At 34.3% G+C, this 19187-nt stretch overlaps 3 protein-coding genes across 5 annotated transcripts; 2 read left to right on the top strand and 1 right to left on the bottom strand.

Moving 5' to 3' along the window:
* Positions 1–1797: 1797 nt before the first annotated feature.
* LOC125201434 (ABC transporter A family member 7-like) lies at positions 1798–9322 on the top strand. 2 transcript variants are annotated; one of them, XM_048099538.2, is made up of 18 exons: positions 1798–1991; positions 2506–2887; positions 3002–3081; positions 3227–3371; positions 3502–3621; positions 3704–3828; positions 4766–4924; positions 5592–5754; positions 5847–5972; positions 6079–6162; positions 6688–7043; positions 7188–7388; positions 7488–7597; positions 7677–7761; positions 8144–8272; positions 8365–8470; positions 8558–8646; positions 8743–9322. In XM_048099538.2, the coding sequence occupies exons 1-18, from the start codon at positions 1914–1916 to the stop codon at positions 9040–9042; spliced, it is 2838 nt and encodes a 945-aa protein (XP_047955495.2). In that variant the 5' UTR covers positions 1798–1913; the 3' UTR covers positions 9043–9322. The 2 variants fall into 2 exon arrangements, with proteins under 2 accessions (XP_047955495.2, XP_088921489.1); XM_089065363.1 differs by lacking the exons at positions 1798–1991; positions 3002–3081 and having other exon boundaries at positions 2675–2887.
* Positions 9323–11796: 2474 nt separating this feature from the next.
* On the top strand, positions 11797–13647 carry LOC125215622 (Galactose mutarotase-like superfamily protein). 2 transcript variants are annotated; one of them, XM_048117094.2, is made up of 5 exons: positions 11797–12050; positions 12136–12185; positions 12527–12650; positions 12736–12834; positions 12938–13647. In XM_048117094.2, the coding sequence occupies exons 1-5, from the start codon at positions 11879–11881 to the stop codon at positions 13558–13560; spliced, it is 1068 nt and encodes a 355-aa protein (XP_047973051.2). In that variant the 5' UTR covers positions 11797–11878; the 3' UTR covers positions 13561–13647. The 2 variants fall into 2 exon arrangements, with proteins under 2 accessions (XP_047973051.2, XP_047973058.1); XM_048117101.2 differs by having other exon boundaries at positions 11986–12050; positions 12480–12650.
* Positions 13648–14791: 1144 nt separating this feature from the next.
* On the bottom strand, positions 14792–17518 carry LOC125193773 (putative serine/threonine-protein kinase PBL18). The gene is made up of 6 exons (XM_048091651.2): positions 17219–17518; positions 16252–16661; positions 16018–16159; positions 15793–15929; positions 15386–15509; positions 14792–15121 (listed from the first exon to the last, which is right to left on the bottom strand). Exons 1-6 carry the CDS (start codon positions 17361–17363, stop codon positions 14802–14804), a joined length of 1278 nt encoding a protein of 425 aa, XP_047947608.2. The 5' UTR covers positions 17364–17518; the 3' UTR covers positions 14792–14801.
* Positions 17519–19187: the final 1669 nt, after the last annotated feature.

Genomic DNA, 19187 nt, shown 5'->3' with positions numbered 1-19187 from the left:
TATGAGACTTTCCTATGCAAAAAACACTTTACTTATAGTGGAGTAACTTTTATTAAAATTCGTTCCGCATTACATAAGCATAAAAAGTAAGATACTTATACTACTATCACCAATGGATCAAATTCCTTTTTTATACTTTAAATTATTGAGAAAATACAAAATATTCTTAGGATTTAGAATGAGTGAGCTGCAGGCCAAAGAATATTTGAGGTAACTTTCAGTTTTGTGAGGTCGGTTAGATTAGGTGAAGGGTATAACGGACATTCAAAATATCGAACACCATTATTTTTAGTTTAGTCAATATTTTGAATGAATCTTGATCTATGCTTACGAAATACAATTCAAACTAAATAATGGCACTTCTACTTGCTATGCAAGCAAAATATATATAGGAAACGTCGTGACATTTGTTAATGAGTTTCATGTGAATTTCGTTATGCATAATTTAGTTCATGTGAAAAGTTAGTTAATGAAGTTACATTATTCTGGGAGGGGTTGAGATTTGAGAAGTCAAGTTATTTAAGCTTTATATTCAACTTATGAAGAACGGTAATTAATTAAAATTTCGATGGCCAATGAAAATGAATTAGTCATAAATTCAAAAGTTTACTTTCGTGATAGCTACTCTTTATTTTAGTCAACTAGATGTAGTTTTATCAACAGTAACTAGGTTAATTGGATAGTTGATTATGATATAGTGCCTAAACTGATATATTGACAATGACTGTTTTAGCCTTAAGAGTGTACTAATATCTGGCGTAAACAAGGAATAATGGGTGTTTATAATTATAGGTAAAGGTGGTCTTCAGTTCAGTTATCTAGATAAAATAATATTAAGATATAATCTAAGATTGAGTTGTGAAATTATTTTAGTCTAGGATTGAGTTGTGAAATTATTTTGGTCATAGGGAATTAGCTATGACTAATTATCCCATGATTATCCATCTAGGATTGAATCTCATGAACCAAATACATTACGTATTTAATTCGGGATACAATCTTGCAAACGGAATACACTCAAAGAGAAAAGATTATTAAACCAAATATTAAGAGACTAATATGTAAATTCAACTTATAATTAAGTTGACCAACGAATACATGTTCCAAGAAATTTACTTCAGATTGTGATCAGGTTGTGAGTGTTGAATTTAGGTTTAATCAACATCGAAGTTTGACAAAGTGGGAGCAAAACGAGGTGATTAAGGATAATTAGGATCTATCCATTAACTAATTGTTCATCGATCCTTTCACCTTAAGCAACAATATACAAATTGTGTTGCACACAAATAAACGACCATCAACTTCGAACTAATTATTTATTCCCAACTCACTTGGTTAGTTAGTTATACGTATGTGACTACGTCAGACTTTAATTATTAAACTAAATTTCGTACGACAACTTCTTTCCATTTCGAGGAAAGTTCACAACTCATTAATGGCATGCTTAGTAGAATATCTACCTAGAATGTCTAAATTAGTTATCATATACAATCCGTATTAAAGTTTTATTCCATATGTTAGTTATTTGTTAATGTCTTAATCTAAGCATTTTAAATTAAACAATGGGAAAAAACATTTAAAGATGTATTTATAAAATATTTTTACTTACTGGACAAGCATGAATACTTTGAAAAAGACATTTAAAAATACAATGATAAAAAACGCGTGAGCTACTTTTCGCGAAATAAATTCCGCGAAATTCAATTGATAGGAAGGGTATTTATGTCATTTTGGTCGAGTTGATCTTTTCCGTTAACACACAGATTGTAATATAAAAGGGGTGAAAATTGGAGTGACAATGGCGGACTCTTAAACCCAAAAACTCTAATAACTCAAAATTATGCGAATTAAAAATTGATGTTCAATAACTGAAAAGAGAGAATTTTCGATTGCACGAGCTGAATTTTGACAAAATGGCGGATTTGCCGAATGCGCCGTCGAGTTTTTGGACTCAGGCCAATGCGTTGCTGAGGAAGAATTTGACTTTTCAGGCGAGTTCTCTTTCTGTTCAGATGAAATGCTTCTGCATCAAATCTTGGATTTCTTTTAAATAGCGTTGATGTTATACTTTTGCTCTGCTTTTAATTTGATTATTTAAATGCATGAGATATACTATCAGTCATTTTAATGGGGGTTGAGCTGCTTATTTCGATTGAATTTCGCTGGCTCCATAGGTTCCACTTATTTCAAAACCTATGTTGCCGATTACTATAATTCATTTAAATTAAGGCCCTGGGTGGATGCAATCGGTTTTTGTCCAATTTATACATGGAGTTTTTCAACATTACAGAGACACGATCATAGGCAGGGCCTTGGCCACTCAAATGGGGGTAGCGTAGTGTTTGATATTTGTAATACGTTTATTTGATAGTAGTTATTAGTTTCATTACTTCATGGATCAAATTTTGGATTTATTTTAATTTTTTTTCTAATGGAGTTTGATGTTTTAATCCCAATACAGTGGTATTCTAAACTACTTTTCACTTGTGCACTTCCCCTTTTCAGAAACGAAGTATCAAGACAAACATTCGACTAGTTCTATCCCCATTCTTCCTCTGTTTGTTGCTTGTTCTCATCCAATCTTTGGTGGACAACGAGTTAGACAAGCCCTCAAACAGGTGTGGCTGCACTTGTGTCGATACTGATGGGAATGGTCAATGTGAGAGAAGATGTGGGATAGAATACTCAACTTTGGACCAAGGGTTCACCTGTCCCATCCCCCATCCACCAGCATGGCCTCCATTATTACAGATACCAGAGGAACAATTTCGTGCAGTGAGAACTGAGTCTACCTCATATCAAGACTTGCCTGATGATTCGTGCAAGAGAACAGGTTCCTGTCCTGCAACTATGCTTATTACAGGAAATAACCGAACATTTGGACAAAGTAAGTTCTCTTCAATCTTCATCTACCTGATTGCAAGATATGTAAAAGTATCCAATTTGTTGTGTGCGTCAAGATCATGTGGGCATTTTGAAGAATTCTTTTGTGGTTTGATAGGTGTGGCTGAAAACATGTTCCCAACACCATCCAATATAGATCTCTCTGATATACTGTTCAGCATAGCTGATGTTGCCTTGGTTAGTTTTATTTGTTTTTCCATTTGTCAAATTTCTACATTAAGTTTGAGTTCTTTTTTCTGGCAATGAGGGTAGAACTTCATTTCTGAGACTGCAAATGGTTTAGTAATATTGATGACATACATATGAAAGTTTGCTGTTTCAGGGTTCGGAATCAAGGACTGAGTACACCAATTTTCTTGATGCAGCATTTTTTTCCAACACTCCCCTCGATTTTCTTCAACCTCAATGTGCATCAAACCCACAATTCTCTGTTCCTCTCCAATTAGGTTCTACTACAATACAACAAGGTAGCTTTTATGGACAAAATATGTCATCAATATTGTTTATTTAATTTGTAGAGCAGTAAGCATTATGTGGATATGGTAGTTTCACTTACTTTTTTATGATCTATCTATGAACATTTTGTATTAAACTCAGATGTACGTTGCATTCAAACCTTGCGTTTATGGCGCAACAATTCTTCAGAGATAAATGATGAGCTTTACAAGGGTTATCGTAGAGGGAACCCAGAGCGACAAATTAATGAGATTGTAGCAGGTCCGTCACTACATCACAACACTGGGCAATAAATTCGCCATTTTATTTGAATTACCAAGTTCACTGTCATTTTGTTTTGCAGCCTATGATTTTGTTAATTCAAATGAGAATCTATTCAACGTTATAATATGGTACAATTCTACATATAAGAATAACACAGGCAATCAGCCAATTGCTTTGACGCGGGTGGCTCGTTCCGTAAATTTGGTATCTAAATCCTGCCTTTTCTCATGCTTTAAATTACTATTGATAGTTGCGTACAAAAAATGAAAAAAGGTGCTTCATTTCTATAATATGTTTTACTGAAATATTACCACTTCATGTTACATCCATTTTTTTTTCTTTGGAGCGTTGGGGAAAAATACTTTCTATTAATATTAAGATTTCACTCAAATAACCGCAGAACAAAATAGATTAATTTGATATGTTGACACTGTTTCCCTTCATATTATATTCAAAATGTTTTTTCTATTTGGCGGAGGAAGGGGATGGGAGGGGTGAATTATTTTCTACTATTAACATTTAAATTTAGTTTAAATGACCATAAAAAAAAGAAGATTTAGCTTGAGATATTTCCACTGTTAATCTGGTTATATTAGCTCTGATGATTTGCAAATGCCTATACTAAACCAATTTAACTACCTGAGGAACCACATCTCATGGTGATATTATTGTCCTATATGAATGTAAAAATATTGTATAATTATTACACATTTCTTGCTTTAGCAAACCTTCTTAAATCCTGATATGTATGTCCCATCACATGAATCTTGCTTGTGACTTGCATTTGATTCAATAGTCAAGTCTTATTTGTGTACCTTCTTGAATCTTAGCCACAGCTGTGACACGATCATCACTCAGTACTCTAATCTTGTTACTATGCAGTCATAATTATCTCTGCGTCGTGCTTAAATTTTGAATTTTATGTATTTCCAATGAAAAAGCAACTACTTTTACATCAACTGTATGAAATGCACTTGTATATTTGCAGATGCGAATTTTATGTTGATATGTGTGCCTGCCAATCATCTTTTTGTGGAACACTATTTTTTGTCAACAATGTTAAATAATATGGATCAAGTTTTTCTTTTGATGAAATTTTAGATTAATCATGCTCATTCAGTCATTTCTGTATTCCATGCAGGCATCAAATTCATATCTTCAATTTCTATTAGGGCCAGCTACAAAATTGCTGTTTGAGTTTGTAAAAGAAATGCCAAAACCTGAAACAAGACTCAGGCTGGATTTCTCCTCTCTCCTTGGGCCACTCTTCTTTACCTGGGTTATTTTTCAATTGTTTCCTGTAAGTTACATAGTTATCTCTCTTTCAAAGCTATATATTCTAAGTTTAAACCTTTCAAGTTGCAACCATGTGCTAGTAGTAGCTACATAGTTTCAATAGTTTTTCTTGTTGTTATATACTCTTTTCTTCTCTCGGGGAAAAAGTTTGTGTAGTTTTCAATTCCATACACTAACTTCTAAATTAAATGCTTAAGATACTACTTCTCATATCTCTAATGTAGGATTCTAGAAAATAACTTTTTCCTACATGTTAAATTAATCACGAACTATCTTTTTTGGTTTGAATCTTAGGTAATTATTGTCATTACTAAATTTAAGATACAGATATTTGCATAGGGATGGATGTGACTTATTATTATACAGATAATCGGAAATCAAACTTATATACCACAAGAGTCTTACTCAAGATCTTCTTATGAAGTTTCAGAATATTGTCCCTCTGCATATCAATCAGCTCATCTGATTTTACAGTTTAATGTTAGGAGTTAAGTTAGAACTCCTACAGTTCCTATGTCTTTTGTCTCTTTTCTATAGGCATATTACCTATGATTTATGAACTCATGTTGATTAATAAAGTTACTGAGGCTCGGATTTTTTATACACATGGGCAACTTGTTCAGCACCAAATGTTGCCAATTATAACTCTTATATGTGGGGTGTATTTTCAGGTTATACTGACATCATTGATTTACGAGAAACAATTCAGATTGAAAATTATGATGAAGATGCATGGACTTGGTGATGGACCTTACTGGATGATATCTTATGCATATTTTCTTGCAATATCTACAATGTACATGATATGCTTTGTGGTATTTGGATCAGGCGTAGGTAGTTATTTCAACTGCTGAACTACTTGTAATTATCTTGTCCTTTACCAATTCCGTAGAAGTTCTTTAAATACTGGAATATTTGATTTGCAGGTTTAAAATTCTTCACACTAAATGATTACAGCATCCAGTTTGTATTTTATTTCCTCTACATAAACTTGCAAGTGTCTCTAGCTTTTCTTGTAGCTGATGTATTCTCAAACACGAAGACTGCTACAGGTTTGCCACTAAATGAGCACTTTTTTAGTCATTATTTGAATTGATTTATTTGTTAGTTTTATATGATTCGTATTGGTTCAAACATTCTAAAACCTATAATTGCCAGTGGTGGGGTATATGATGGTATTTGGAACTGGGCTCTTGGGCGCCTTCCTCTTCGAGTTCTTTCTTGAAGATTCTTCATTTCCAAGTAAGCAAACATATTAAGCATCTTGTGTGGGAATTTTTGTAGATCATATTTTGGCATTTTTGTCTGATTGGTAACATTCTCTATTAGATGTATTTGTTCAGATGGCATATTCAGAAAGATTATGTCTGCCTAGTATAGGTTCATTGCTCTCCTAGAATATGCTGTCTTTACAGGAAATTGAAGGAAGCCAGTATCTTGCATCCCTGCCTCATTCAAATTACATAGAACTTAATATGTTCATTATTATGAAGACTTTAAGGCGCACTTCTCTTTATTAGTAAGATTTAAGAACCATATAGCTGATATCTGAATTTAAATTGTGAAAGTTAAGGTTATAATGACTTATAATCTATCGTTAGAAGCTAGGCAGAAGTTTGCCTTTCGAATTCAGAACTGGAACTGAACAATAAATTTAGTCAATGATAAATATTTCAACTTCTGCATTTCAGCACAGTATTATTGTTTATTACGTATGTATATCTGTTCATCTTATAAGACCAACATCCATCTTCCTTTATATCGCAGGAGCTGGAATAATCGCTATGGAATTATATCCAGGATTTGCCCTTTATCGTGGATTATACGAGTTTTCACAATATTCATTTGCTGGGAATTACATGGGAACTGATGGAATGCGATGGAAAGATTTGAGTGATAGCAAAAACGGGATGAGTGAGGTCATGATTATCATTGCTGTGGAATGGTTAATTGTTCTTGGTGTTGCATATTATGTGGATCAAGTTTTTTCATCTGGAAGAGATCCCCTGTTTTTCTTTCGGAGGCACCAAAAGAACCTCTCGTCATCCTTCCGAAAACCTAGCTTGCAAAGGCAAGGATCTAAAGTTTTTGTTCAGATTGAGAAACAGGATGTTGAGGAAGAGGTAAACTGATATATAGTCCCTGTAGAGAGTAGAAATCTTCACTGCTATAAGAGTTCTGATATTCAATTATTACATTACATTTTTGGATGCAATTTGTCTCCCTCATCGAATTTTCACTGTTTCAATTTGTTGATATTACTTCAGAGGGAGAAGGTTGAACAATTGCTACTTGAATCAAGTACAACTCATGCAATTATCAGCCATAATCTTAAAAAGATCTACCCGGGCAGGGATGGAAACCCAGAGAAATTTGCGGTGAGAAACCTTTCTCTTGCTTTGTCGCAGGGGGAATGCTTTGGCATGCTCGGTCCTAATGGTGCAGGAAAAACTTCATTTATTAATATGGTCAGTTTGCAAAATTGCAGTCAGTTGGAGTTCTAGTTCCCCCAATTTAACTTGGGATTTTGTGAAGATATTTGGTTACTGACATTGTTGTTCCTGCAGATGATTGGGCTCACAAAGCCCACTTCTGGAAGTGCATATGTTCAGGGATTAGATATATTGACTGATATGAACAGAATATACACTAGCATGGGTGTGTGTCCCCAGCATGAGTAAGCATTGATTTGCTATCATTTGGATTCAATATTTGGTTGAATTTCGGAGTCCAATTTTTTTTAAAACTGATTGCAGCTTGCTATGGGGAACTTTAACGGGAAGAGAGCATCTACTTTTCTATGGAAGGCTCAAAAATCTCAAAGGAGACTCCTTATTAAATGTAAGTTTATGATTCAAAAAAAATGTCAGGAAACCACATCGACTCTAATCATCTGGAATAAGCATATCTCAGTAATCGAGTTGTCATACATGCATGTTTTTCATCAAATAGAGATCAGGATGTACCCATGCATGTTTCACCCGCATGCCACCCCAAGTTCATTTTGTGTTATTCGCATTGATAGTAAGAGGATTAGTGACGAGTACTGATTGGGAGCTGCCGTGTTGAATTGTTTTTAGCTGTTACTTGTTATTGTCTATCAAAGATGTGCAAGTCACCTGAGATTTTCCTCAAGATGACAAGAGATGTATAAGGAACATGAATTAGCCTTTGTATGACGAATATAGCGTTGCTTATTTACTGCATCTATATTTCAACACAGGCTGTCGAAGAATCTCTGAAGAGTGTAAACTTATTTTATGGTGGGGTGGCAGACAAACAAGCACGCAAATATAGTGGAGGCATGAAGAGGAGGCTAAGCGTTGCCATTTCACTCATCGGAGATCCAAAAGTACAACTATATCCTCACCTACCTTTCTATTATGACATTGTGATTCAGATATCGCGAACTTTGGTTGCTTATTGTTCTAAAAACTCTAACAGGTAGTGTACATGGATGAACCAAGTACGGGACTTGATCCTGCTTCACGAAACATGTTGTGGAACGTAGTCAAACGAGCCAAACAAAACAGAGCTATAATTCTTACTAGTAATTGCTTTGCTCTCTCTTGTGTCTCCAACCCCATGAACCACTAAACTCTTTTTAAACACCAGTTTTAACCTTCTAATATTTCAGCGCATTCGATGGAAGAGGCTGAGCACTTATGTGATCGTCTTGGAATCTTTGTGGACGGAAGCCTGCAGTGTGTAGGAAACCCTAAAGAGGTATCTTTTCTGCCCACCACCAAATATTACATTGCTAGTTTTACATATCCAACGCTAGTTTTTACATATCCAAATCCATTTATCTTCCAACTGCAGCTCAAAGCTAGATATGGAGGATCTTACGTGTTCACGATGACAACATCCCCTGATCATGAGCAAGAAGTCGAGAACCTAGTACGAAACCTCTCCCCCAATGCTAACAAGATATACCAGATCTCGGGAACACAGAAGTTCGAGTTGCCAAAGCAAGAGATCAGAATAGCAGATGTGTTTGAGGCAGTGGAGAAGGCGAAGAGTAGGTTCACTGTTCAAGCATGGGGCCTCGCAGATACGACGTTAGAGGATGTCTTTATAAAGGTTGCAAGGGGGGCTCAAACATTCAACACTCTCTCATAATAGCAGATGTTTGTCTATTGCTGCTTCAAAGCTTTCAACAGTTTATTCTGTTTTCGATTTTTTTAGGCATACTGTCGACTTTCTGTTGGATTCTTGTAGTGTGTATTTACATATGTAATTAATTAATATTCGTCTCCATGTAAATAGTATATCTTCAGGTTAGCCACGAAAAGTGATTTTGTTGTAAGTTACCTAGAAAACTAAATAAAATCCTTGTAATTTATAATTTGAATGGTGGATTTGGAATATTGTGACTGTGTAATGTTAATTATGTTTGATACTTCCTCCTCTCCATGAATAAAACTGAAAAAAATATTTAAGAAAAGCAAGAAATTATAATTCTAATTTAATTAAAAATAAAATAAACATCAGAATTTAAAAATTAAATAATCTTATTACTTTTCAGATAGTATAATCTTGACAAACAAGCATGTCCGTCACAATCAAAATTATTTGTACCCTATACTGAAAAAGACACTAATACATATATTGCGTAAATATTATGACTAGCTTCAGAGTTGAGATGATAGTTGAAATATCACAATTCTGTTCTGAAATTTTTTAAATAGCTAGATTATTTCTCGATTGAAAGAAGCTGTTTTCTGGAAGCAGCAATTCTATTCAAACAAACGACTAATAAACAAATGGAAGAAAATTCAAGCTGTAACTTTCACATAGTGTGTGAATACTGAATTGTATGTAGATGGAATTGGGATAGACTTTCTTATCATAAATGAGAAACTTTCATACAATTTCCAAATTTTATCATTTATTTTCCTGATCGGCGCAGTATAAATCGTTGTCCAAATATGTACACCATTAAGCATAATTTCCATTACTCAAGTACAAATTTTCTATACAATTTTTATTTTGATTCATATTATACATGCAATATCTATTAATTTCACTAAGAACTTTGGCTAGATATTGAGTCTTTATAATTTGATGAGATGCTAAATCAAGAGTATTTCACAAGTTATAAGGATAAGCTAGTGTAAATTGGATTGTTTATTGAATTTGTTAAAGGTTGGGCACATTGTATATGATCTACCTATCGCGTTTTATCCCTCCATGGCCCATGGTAATATGGTATGTTGAATTATAATGTTTGGCCGGGATTTACAGGTACTAGACCATCTTCAATCGTATATCAAAATTCACTTTTGATATAAAAATCATCTCCGATCATGTAACAAACTCAAATTTATTTTTGAATTTTTCTACGAAATATCACCAAATATACTGCAAACGAGTCAATTATTATTTAATTAATAGGAATTAAAAGATTAATAACAAATTATAATAATAAATGAAGATGCTTGATTTCAAGAGTATTTGACTCGATATGACACTATAAAAAATAAAAATGTCCATCTGGAACTTCGAAATGCGCTAGTTGATCATTGGTGGGATACACAAATTTCGAGTCTTGAATTTTTGTTATTTTATATACCTAATGTGGTATGTTTTTTGTAGTTTTGATATTTTTAAATATGTTATGATTTATGTTTTAATTTTAGTATAACAAGTGAAGTGTATTTTAATTTCAAGTTGGTGTAATTTTTCTAAACATAAAGTATATTTAATACATAAATATATTAATAAAAAATTATTTATTAATTTAAATTATTGATAAAGTATCATGAGATTAATGTGTAAATTAAATAAGTATGTAGATATAATTGAAAAAAAGTAGGTGGATATAGAATATTCTTTTATGTTTGAGTTTGACGTAAATGATTGGATTAAAATTACTTTTAGTATAGACATATACACAAAAATGGATTTGAGTTTGATGTAAATGGTTGGAAATGCTAACATATTTAAGAGTATTTTCTTCGTTCACGATTTAAAATCTTATTTAACTTTAAATTTTATTTAAAGTTGATAGTTGGTGCAAATTTTAAAAAATGTAAAAAAATTAGATGAAAAAATTAGTGAAATAACGGTACTATTTATATATATTTATTTTATATAAAAATATATTTTCTTATTCGTCATTAAATATTTTCATTTTCTTTTTTTCATCCACCTATTAATAAATGTCTCATTTGAATTGACCCATTATGTTCATATTCATAAACTTTTTTTTACCATATTCTTTTACAAAGTCAAATAATTTTTTAAAATCTATTAAAAAAATATTAGTGAATTAGGAAATGTATTATTAATACAATAATTGAATACTAGATATATGGGATTAATGTATTAAAATAGAAAATAAATTTTATTTATGGCAGTTATTTTGTAGGATGAGGGAGTATAAATTTATACTGGAAAAAGGTTATTAGTTTGTATGAAAAAAGGTTAATTATAAAACTTTACCTCTAAATTATTTAAATGATGATGGAGAATCGACAGATTGCATAGATGTGGTTTGTTGACGAGAATTAATTTCTATTGCAAATTTGCAATGGTTTGGAGTTTGGACTTTGGATAAAACCAAATCATGTAGTAAATGATAAATTTCCAAAGTTGGTTGTATTTCCCAAAGAGTCTTCTTATGAGATTGCTACCATTTATTTCGATACAAGACTATTGTTCATCATTCTAAGTAAATCCTGTGTCTCCCTCAGTTACACGCAAGCACAGTAATCCTTATCAATAATACTCTTCCATCTCAAATTATTTATGGCATTTTTCATACGAAATTTATAATAATAAATTCTTAAATTACATAGATATAAAATAATTTTGACAAATTTAATTTAAGAGAAGTTGAGACGAACTTGAGACCGTGGAGTACTGCTATAAATATAATAACCCCCTTCTGTTTATCCCCTCAAATCGCATTTTTCTTTCTCATTTCATTTTTTGTGCCTCAAAATCTGCAGAAATGGCTAAACCAGCTTTGTATTTTTGCGTGATGATGACCGCGTTCTCGCTAAGCAATGTGTGTGAAGCTGCTACAGAAATCGGTGTGTATCAACTGCGGAGAGGCGATTTCTCTGTCAACATCACTAACTATGGCGCCACCGTCATCTCCGTCGTGGTTCCCGATCGGAATGGTAACTAACTCAACATTCCTGCCTCTGTTTCTCTCTACACATACAAATGTGCGTCACTGTGTGTGACGATTTCGTTGTTTTTCAGGCAGGTTGGATGACATAGTTCTCGGTTTTGGATCCGTAGACGGTTACAAGGCAAGTCTGATAAATCACCACTCTTCCTCTTCAAGTTTGGAATTTATCAGAGTTTTATGTAGATATATATGTAAATCATCAATCATGTAGCTGATTTGATGCCAAATACACACATCTTAACGGTCAATTTCCTGCATTTTATTTCCCAATTTTGTGTTAGCTGATCAAATCTAGGACTATTAGGCCAAATTAGCTAGATCGAGATAAGATGTTATTCTGCAGAAATTGAACTTCTGAAAACATGAATATGTATGCTTGAAAGTTGAAAAAACAAACTTGTTTTGGAATTTACAGGATGAGACAGGGCATTTCTTCACATGTTAAAGTTCAAATTTGTGCAGAATGATACAACCTACTTTGGTGCCCTTGTCGGCCGCGTTGCTAATAGAATCTCAGGCGCGCAATTCACCCTCAACGGCGTGGTCTACAAACTGCCAGATAACGATAATGGAAACACTCTCCATGGTATGATCCAACTCCTCCTAAACATTTCAAATTCTCTCCCAGTTTCATTAGTACTTAAGCAATTGCCATTGGAAACATGAATTAGGTGGGAAGATAGGATTCAGTGATGTGGTGTGGGCAGTCCAAGAACACATAGAGAACAGCCACATAACCCTCACTTACAACAGCCACGACGGTGAACAAGGTATATACATACATAAATAGTCAAATACACACTTGATGATAAGGAAAGAACTTACATATGTAGTTTAGTTTCCTAGCTAACATTTGATCACATGTTGAAACAGGATTTCCGGGTGAAGTATCTGTAACGGTGACATACCTCTTCGTAGGATCAAACAAGCTCGCAATAAAGATGGAAGCCAAGCCACTCAACAAGCCAACCCCAATCAATCTAGCCTCCCACACATACTGGAATCTCGGTGGCCATGCAAATGGCAACATCCTGTCTCACAAGATCCAGCTCCTCGCTTCCAAGATCACACCCGTGGATGACAAACTCATCCCAACGGGCGCAATTTCCTCTGTCAAGGGGACGCCCTACGACTTCCTCCAGCCTCAGGCGATAGGGAGCAGGTTGGATGAGTTGGCCGGAGGGTATGACATCAACTATGTCTTGGACAGGGAAGGGGCTGGGAGGCATCTCACGAAGGCGGCTGTCGTGCTCGATGAGGGGTCGGGGAGGAAGATGGAGCTGTGGACTAATCAGATTGGGGTGCAGTTTTATACTAGTAATATGTTGGGTGATACTGTGGGGAAAAATGGGGTTGTTTATAGAAGGTATAGTGGATTGTGCTTGGAGACTCAAGGGTTTCCTGATTCTGTTAATCAGCCTAATTTTCCGTCACAGATAGTGAATGTGGGGGAGAGTTATTTGCATGTTATGGTTTATAGGTTTACATCTAGTTAACATAGTAGCACTATGTGATTATGCTGTCATGTTGAATATTTGTGTGGTTTTGGTAGCAATCTATATATGATAAATATTTTTGTACTACTATAAGCTTTGGATAAGACTTGAACAAATAATATTATGGGAGAACTGGAGAAGAACAATGGAAATTAATGAAATATACTAAGACACAAAAAAATAATGCTAATGTTGATCATACAAAATTAATCGAGTTTGGACGTTTATTGATTTATCATCTCAAATTTAATTTATCTTTGAACTTGCAAATTTGCTTAATTGATATGATTAGATTCACTCGTAAAATCTATTTCTTGCATCAAAATTCCCATCTATATTCCTTCTACATCACAACTCGAGAAACATGTTTCACCAGTAGTATGATACATCCAATTACCGAAATCTTTGTGGGACAGCGTTACACAATTATTCAATTCGTAGATTAAAAAAATTGAAATAAAGTTAATGTTCATAAAATTAAAAAGAAATTTTTTTTTTGACGTAATGTCTCTTTTATGATATAATCATATAGCAAGACCTTTATTTTTTAAATTTTACTACTATGTTTTAATTAATACATTCATATGGTATGCTATTTTGGATAAAAATAAATCAAATTATGAAAATTAAATTTTTAGATTGTATTTTCTGATTTTTTTGTTATTTTTAGTATTTGTTTGCAATGATGTGAATTAAAAAATTAATAATATATATTTAAAATAAAAAGTAATTAATACTCCTAATAAATAAGTTTTGGATTCTAAAATCATACTCCGGGGTCCACGAAATAATGTCATATTTTAATTTTGGGATGTCCACCATTTAAAGTCTCGTTATTTTTTTTTTTTGCTTTTAATTAGATAAGTGGTCTTCACACTCCACGAATTTATTACATTCACATTCTATTATAAAATAAATACATAAAAGTGATTCACATTTCACAAACTTTTTCCATCAACTTTTCCCCCATGTATCTTATAACTTGTACCGAGCCGAATTGAATTTTAAATCGTTAACGGAGGGCGTAGTTAATTTTTTACTACTGAAAATCAAAACAAGATTTTCAATAGTAATCATAAATAAAAATTACTACACAATTGGAAATGAAAAATCTACACAAGTTAGGATATATATACTCCTCGTCATTTTAAGCTAAAACGAAGTTGTACGTAATTAAAGGCTGGAAAAGCAATGTACAATGACAAGATAAAGAAGAAATAAAGAAGTTTGGTTAGACAAAATCAATGTTGTGATTTATAGGAAGGAAGGTTTTGAAGAATATCCAATATGTAAGTCATAGGCGGCCGATATTTGGGCTCGAGATTTAAACATCGCAACGCTATATTTGCAACAATGTAAACACTTCTCTTGCAATATTGTCCCTCTAACCTTGTGTCCATCATTCTGAACAATTTGCCCTTGTCATTAATATGAAGCCTTGCCAATTCTACCAAATTCTTCTCCTCCTCAAACTTTGTCTCGTCGATGGCCGGACGTCCCGTTAGCAGCTCTAGTAGCACCACTCCGAAGCTATATACGTCGCATTTTACCGTCAATTTTCCTACAAATAATAAAATAACATATTATATTGTTTCTTCTGTAATCATGTCGATCAATGTTGGTGGTGTTGATCACACTCGTCTATTTTGGGTATCTATGTTAAATGTTAGGAGTACATATTATTTTTCTATAGGAGTATTTGGTAAACAGAGTCACATTTCACTAATGTTTTCCATTCGTTTCCTTTGCATTTCTTCAAACATGTACCGAATCAAAGTGAGACGCATAATAACCTTATTGAAGGTTACAAAACAAGCAAGTTCACCTGTGGCAATATAGCGTGGATCACAATAACCTTCGGTGCCCATTACTCTGGTGGTTACATGAGTCTGAGACTGAGTGGGGCCAGTTTTTGCCAGTCCAAAATCCGAAAGTTTTGCGTTGAACTCCTGCACCATCAGAATCGCCTCAGTACAAAATCTGTGCACAACCAATGATCATGTTTTTCCATATTAATCTTTTGACAAAAATTAGTTTTCTTCTATTTTTGGTTCATGAGCCACCACTTCTTCTCTAGATCTCTCATTTATTCATCTTCGAATAATAATACTTTAACCTTATTTTACCAAATTTACATTAAATACATGTCCTTGTGGACGGAAGGAGAAGTTTTTATTCATATATAAGCCATTGCACAATAATTATTTCCATAACTAAATCTTAACTACTTACAGAATCTAGCAACACATTGGACGCCTTAAAATCGCGATATATGACCGGCGATTGCAGCTCGTGTAGGAAACACAACCCTCGTGCTGCTCCTACAGCTACATGAACCCTTGTTACCCATGAAAGAACTGGACAATTTTCTGCATTGTGAAATTGAACATTATGATACATTTTCAATTGGTCACTTGTTAATTTAGTTAAACAGGATTCTATATTAAGAAGACTTACTTGATCTGGTGAACAATAGATCCTCCAAGCAGCCTCCGGGCATGAACTCATACACCAGAATCCGATCTACGCCTTCTAAGCAATATCCAATGAGTTTCACTAGATTCGGATGGTGAAGTCGGCCTAGATAGTTCACTTCCGACTGCTCCAAGCCACATAAAAATACACATTCAATCATGATACAGAATCCCAGCTAAAAACGAGGCATGATAATAAACGAAAGGGAAAACTAACCAGCCACTCTCTATGACCCTGGAAGCCAGAATGGATGAGCTTCTTGATAGCGACCGGAAAGCCTGAACTAGGGTTTGAAGCATTTAGGGTTTTCTCATCCAACCAGCCTTTATACACGCAGCCAAATCCGCCTTCTCCGAGCAAGCTATCCTCACAAAAATTTGAGGTAGCTCGACTCAGCTGATCCATTAAAAATGACTTTAGATTCGGGGCTGATAGAATCTCGGACTCTGAAGTTGGCAATGGAAGAATACAAGCTCCAATTGCCCAGCTTGCTTCTTCGTCTTGAATAGGGTTTTCTGGCTTCGGCAGTGGCAACGAATTTGTCTTGCTCTCATGGTGTAGGCTTATCTGTGGTGAATAGTTTGGAGTCGGCAATGGATGGCTTCGTCTCTTATTCGTTGCAGAAGCTGAAATTCATTTCCATTCTTCAGATAATTGATCATATGCATACATAGCATTGTCTTATAAGAAAAGGATAGTCTATCAATTAACTGCAAATATGCGACTTTCTAGTAAATTTTGCATCGAAAAATAATGAGCTAGTTTGAATTTTGAAGGTGTATTAAGTTTGAAATCTTCCACTACATGTAAGTAGTTACTCTATGGATCCGTTTGCTAGTGCAGATAACACCCAGAATTATCTTAACTGTGTGTTCGTGTCATATTTTGCTTTATCTCATTTTCTTTATCAAACGGCCCCTATACATACATGAATCCATCGCGGGAAAAACTCCAACCTGATTCGGATTTTTCTTGGGATAATATGATTATTTCATCACGAATTATGCGTTTTATAACTATGTTTTGATCTTATAATGATCTTTTTCACGACAAAACAAGGAAAAGAAACAGATATATCGAAAATAATTGAGAAACATATGATCAAACAAAAATCTTGCAATAAAATTGAGAAACATGAGAGCAAACTATTGAGAAAAATCAAAACCATCCTTATATATATTACCTGAAGGTGGAGGTCGATGAATATGAGCATTATGATCACGTTCAACACCATCATGTTTTGGCCTGTGTACACATTCTTGACAGCCTCTTCTAAAATCAAGAGTTGTCAAAGCACACATCCTACTTCTATGAAAGCAATTCCCCATTAATTATATATATACGACGAGAACAAAATTGTTCAATTTATAACATTGATTTCATCGTTGTAATTTATAACATTTCGTCGCTCCTTCTTATCTTTGATCTGTTTAATTGAGGAGAGAATAGATTTCAGATCAAGATTGAAGGAGCATGATGATGGTGATGGAGAACGAATTTTGTGGGCTATTTACATTCTTTTTGATAGAGAAAATGTGGAAGATTTTTCTTTTATTATCTATATTTTGCTATTTATAACCATCATTAATTTCTTTAAGTGTTAAGTGTAGCTTGGACTCAACTTATTGCAGTAAGAGTGGTCCTTGACCCAGTCAAAATCGGATAATTGTGGTGGCTTTTGAACGAAGACCAAGACTATATATGATATATAGTGATATCACATTCCTTTGCATGTTTCGAAATGTTTGTGTCTCACTTCAATTTGAGTATAAATTGAGGAGTACAAAAACTCTTCTAAGCCAATTTGAGCATAAGTTGAGGAGTACAAAACTCTTGTAAGCGAGAATTCTTGAATTCAATCCTGTATGTATGAATGTATTTTATAATCTTGTTTGAAAATAATGGTATCGATATAATATTTCTTTCTTGAGTTCGTAATCTGGGTCACATAATTTGTTCACATGACAAGATAAAACACAATGCATAGTTTTAGAAAAATATTCACATATCATTTTATGTACTTCATATCATAATATTTTACACTTTGGTTTTATTGAAATTATTATATAAATTTTAATATGATAGTCTTAATATTGAAGACATTGTAATGTCATAATTATGTGATGGTTTTGTAAACTACTACATCCATCCACGAAAAATAGTCACATTTTGTCATTTTGGAATATCTACAAAAATAGACTTATTTCTGAAAGAGTAAAGGTCAATTTTGGTTCTAAACATATGGCTGAAATACGAATTTGGTAAAAAACATTCACTTTTTGAAAAATGGGTCCTTAACAAATGAAAATGTTGCCGAAGTAGTCCTTTTTTAACAGTTCCGTCAAAATTGACGGTCAACTCCTGATTAGTGATATTTTCACTATATTAGTGAATTTTAATTAGTACAAACCATCTTTCTTTCTCCTTCTCGTTCATCTCAAGAACCCTAATTTTCTCTGCAAAAACACACTACCTCAACTCCCAGAATTCTCTTCCAATTCACTATTGAAAACCTTATGAAGAAATCGCCTAGCAAAACCACCCTTCAAACCTAAATACCCATTTTCTGACTCCCACGAGTCTCGATTGCTGAGTTAACAAATCATTTTCTGATGACAGTGGAAACAACCCAATTTGGAGGAGCCGCTCGACGATGAGCTGCGAATCTTCATGGAAGAAGCAGCTCGCACACGGCTAATCGTCACGGTGAGAGAGAGAGAGAGAGCTTGGAAGGCATGGCCGAGAGGGTGTAGCGGTGAGGGAAACGAACGAGAAAGACAAGAGAGAGCCAAAACGGAAAGAGAGAGAGAGGGAGGCAGATCTGTAACAGTGTGAGGGCGACGGTCAGACGCCATCACACGCTGGCTGCGACGGAGGAAAAGAGCAGGCAGACGAATGACGGAGGCGGCCGCTGGAATTGAGACAGAAAAGAGAGTGAATTGGTTGGGATTGAGGAGATAGAGAAGATAAGAGTGAGAAAGAGAATTGACGGTGCCGCAACGGTAGCGGCTGCGGGGCTGAATTTCGCCGACAGGGAGAGAATTTTAACAAAGGAGAAGGAGAGAGAGAGATGTGATTCGTGAATTTGGAGTTTGTCTCTGATTTTTAGAGACGGAGTCGAAAAGTGAGAGGCTTAAGCACCACGCCTGCGA

This window comes from Salvia hispanica, chromosome 2 (assembly GCF_029641045.1).
Source record: "Salvia hispanica isolate PSC_SH4W2 chromosome 2, Shi_PSC_v1, whole genome shotgun sequence".
Lineage (NCBI taxonomy): Eukaryota > Viridiplantae > Streptophyta > Magnoliopsida > Lamiales > Lamiaceae > Salvia > Salvia hispanica.
Note: the sequence above shows the minus strand (reverse complement) of the source record. Positions and strands in the feature narration are given on the sequence as shown.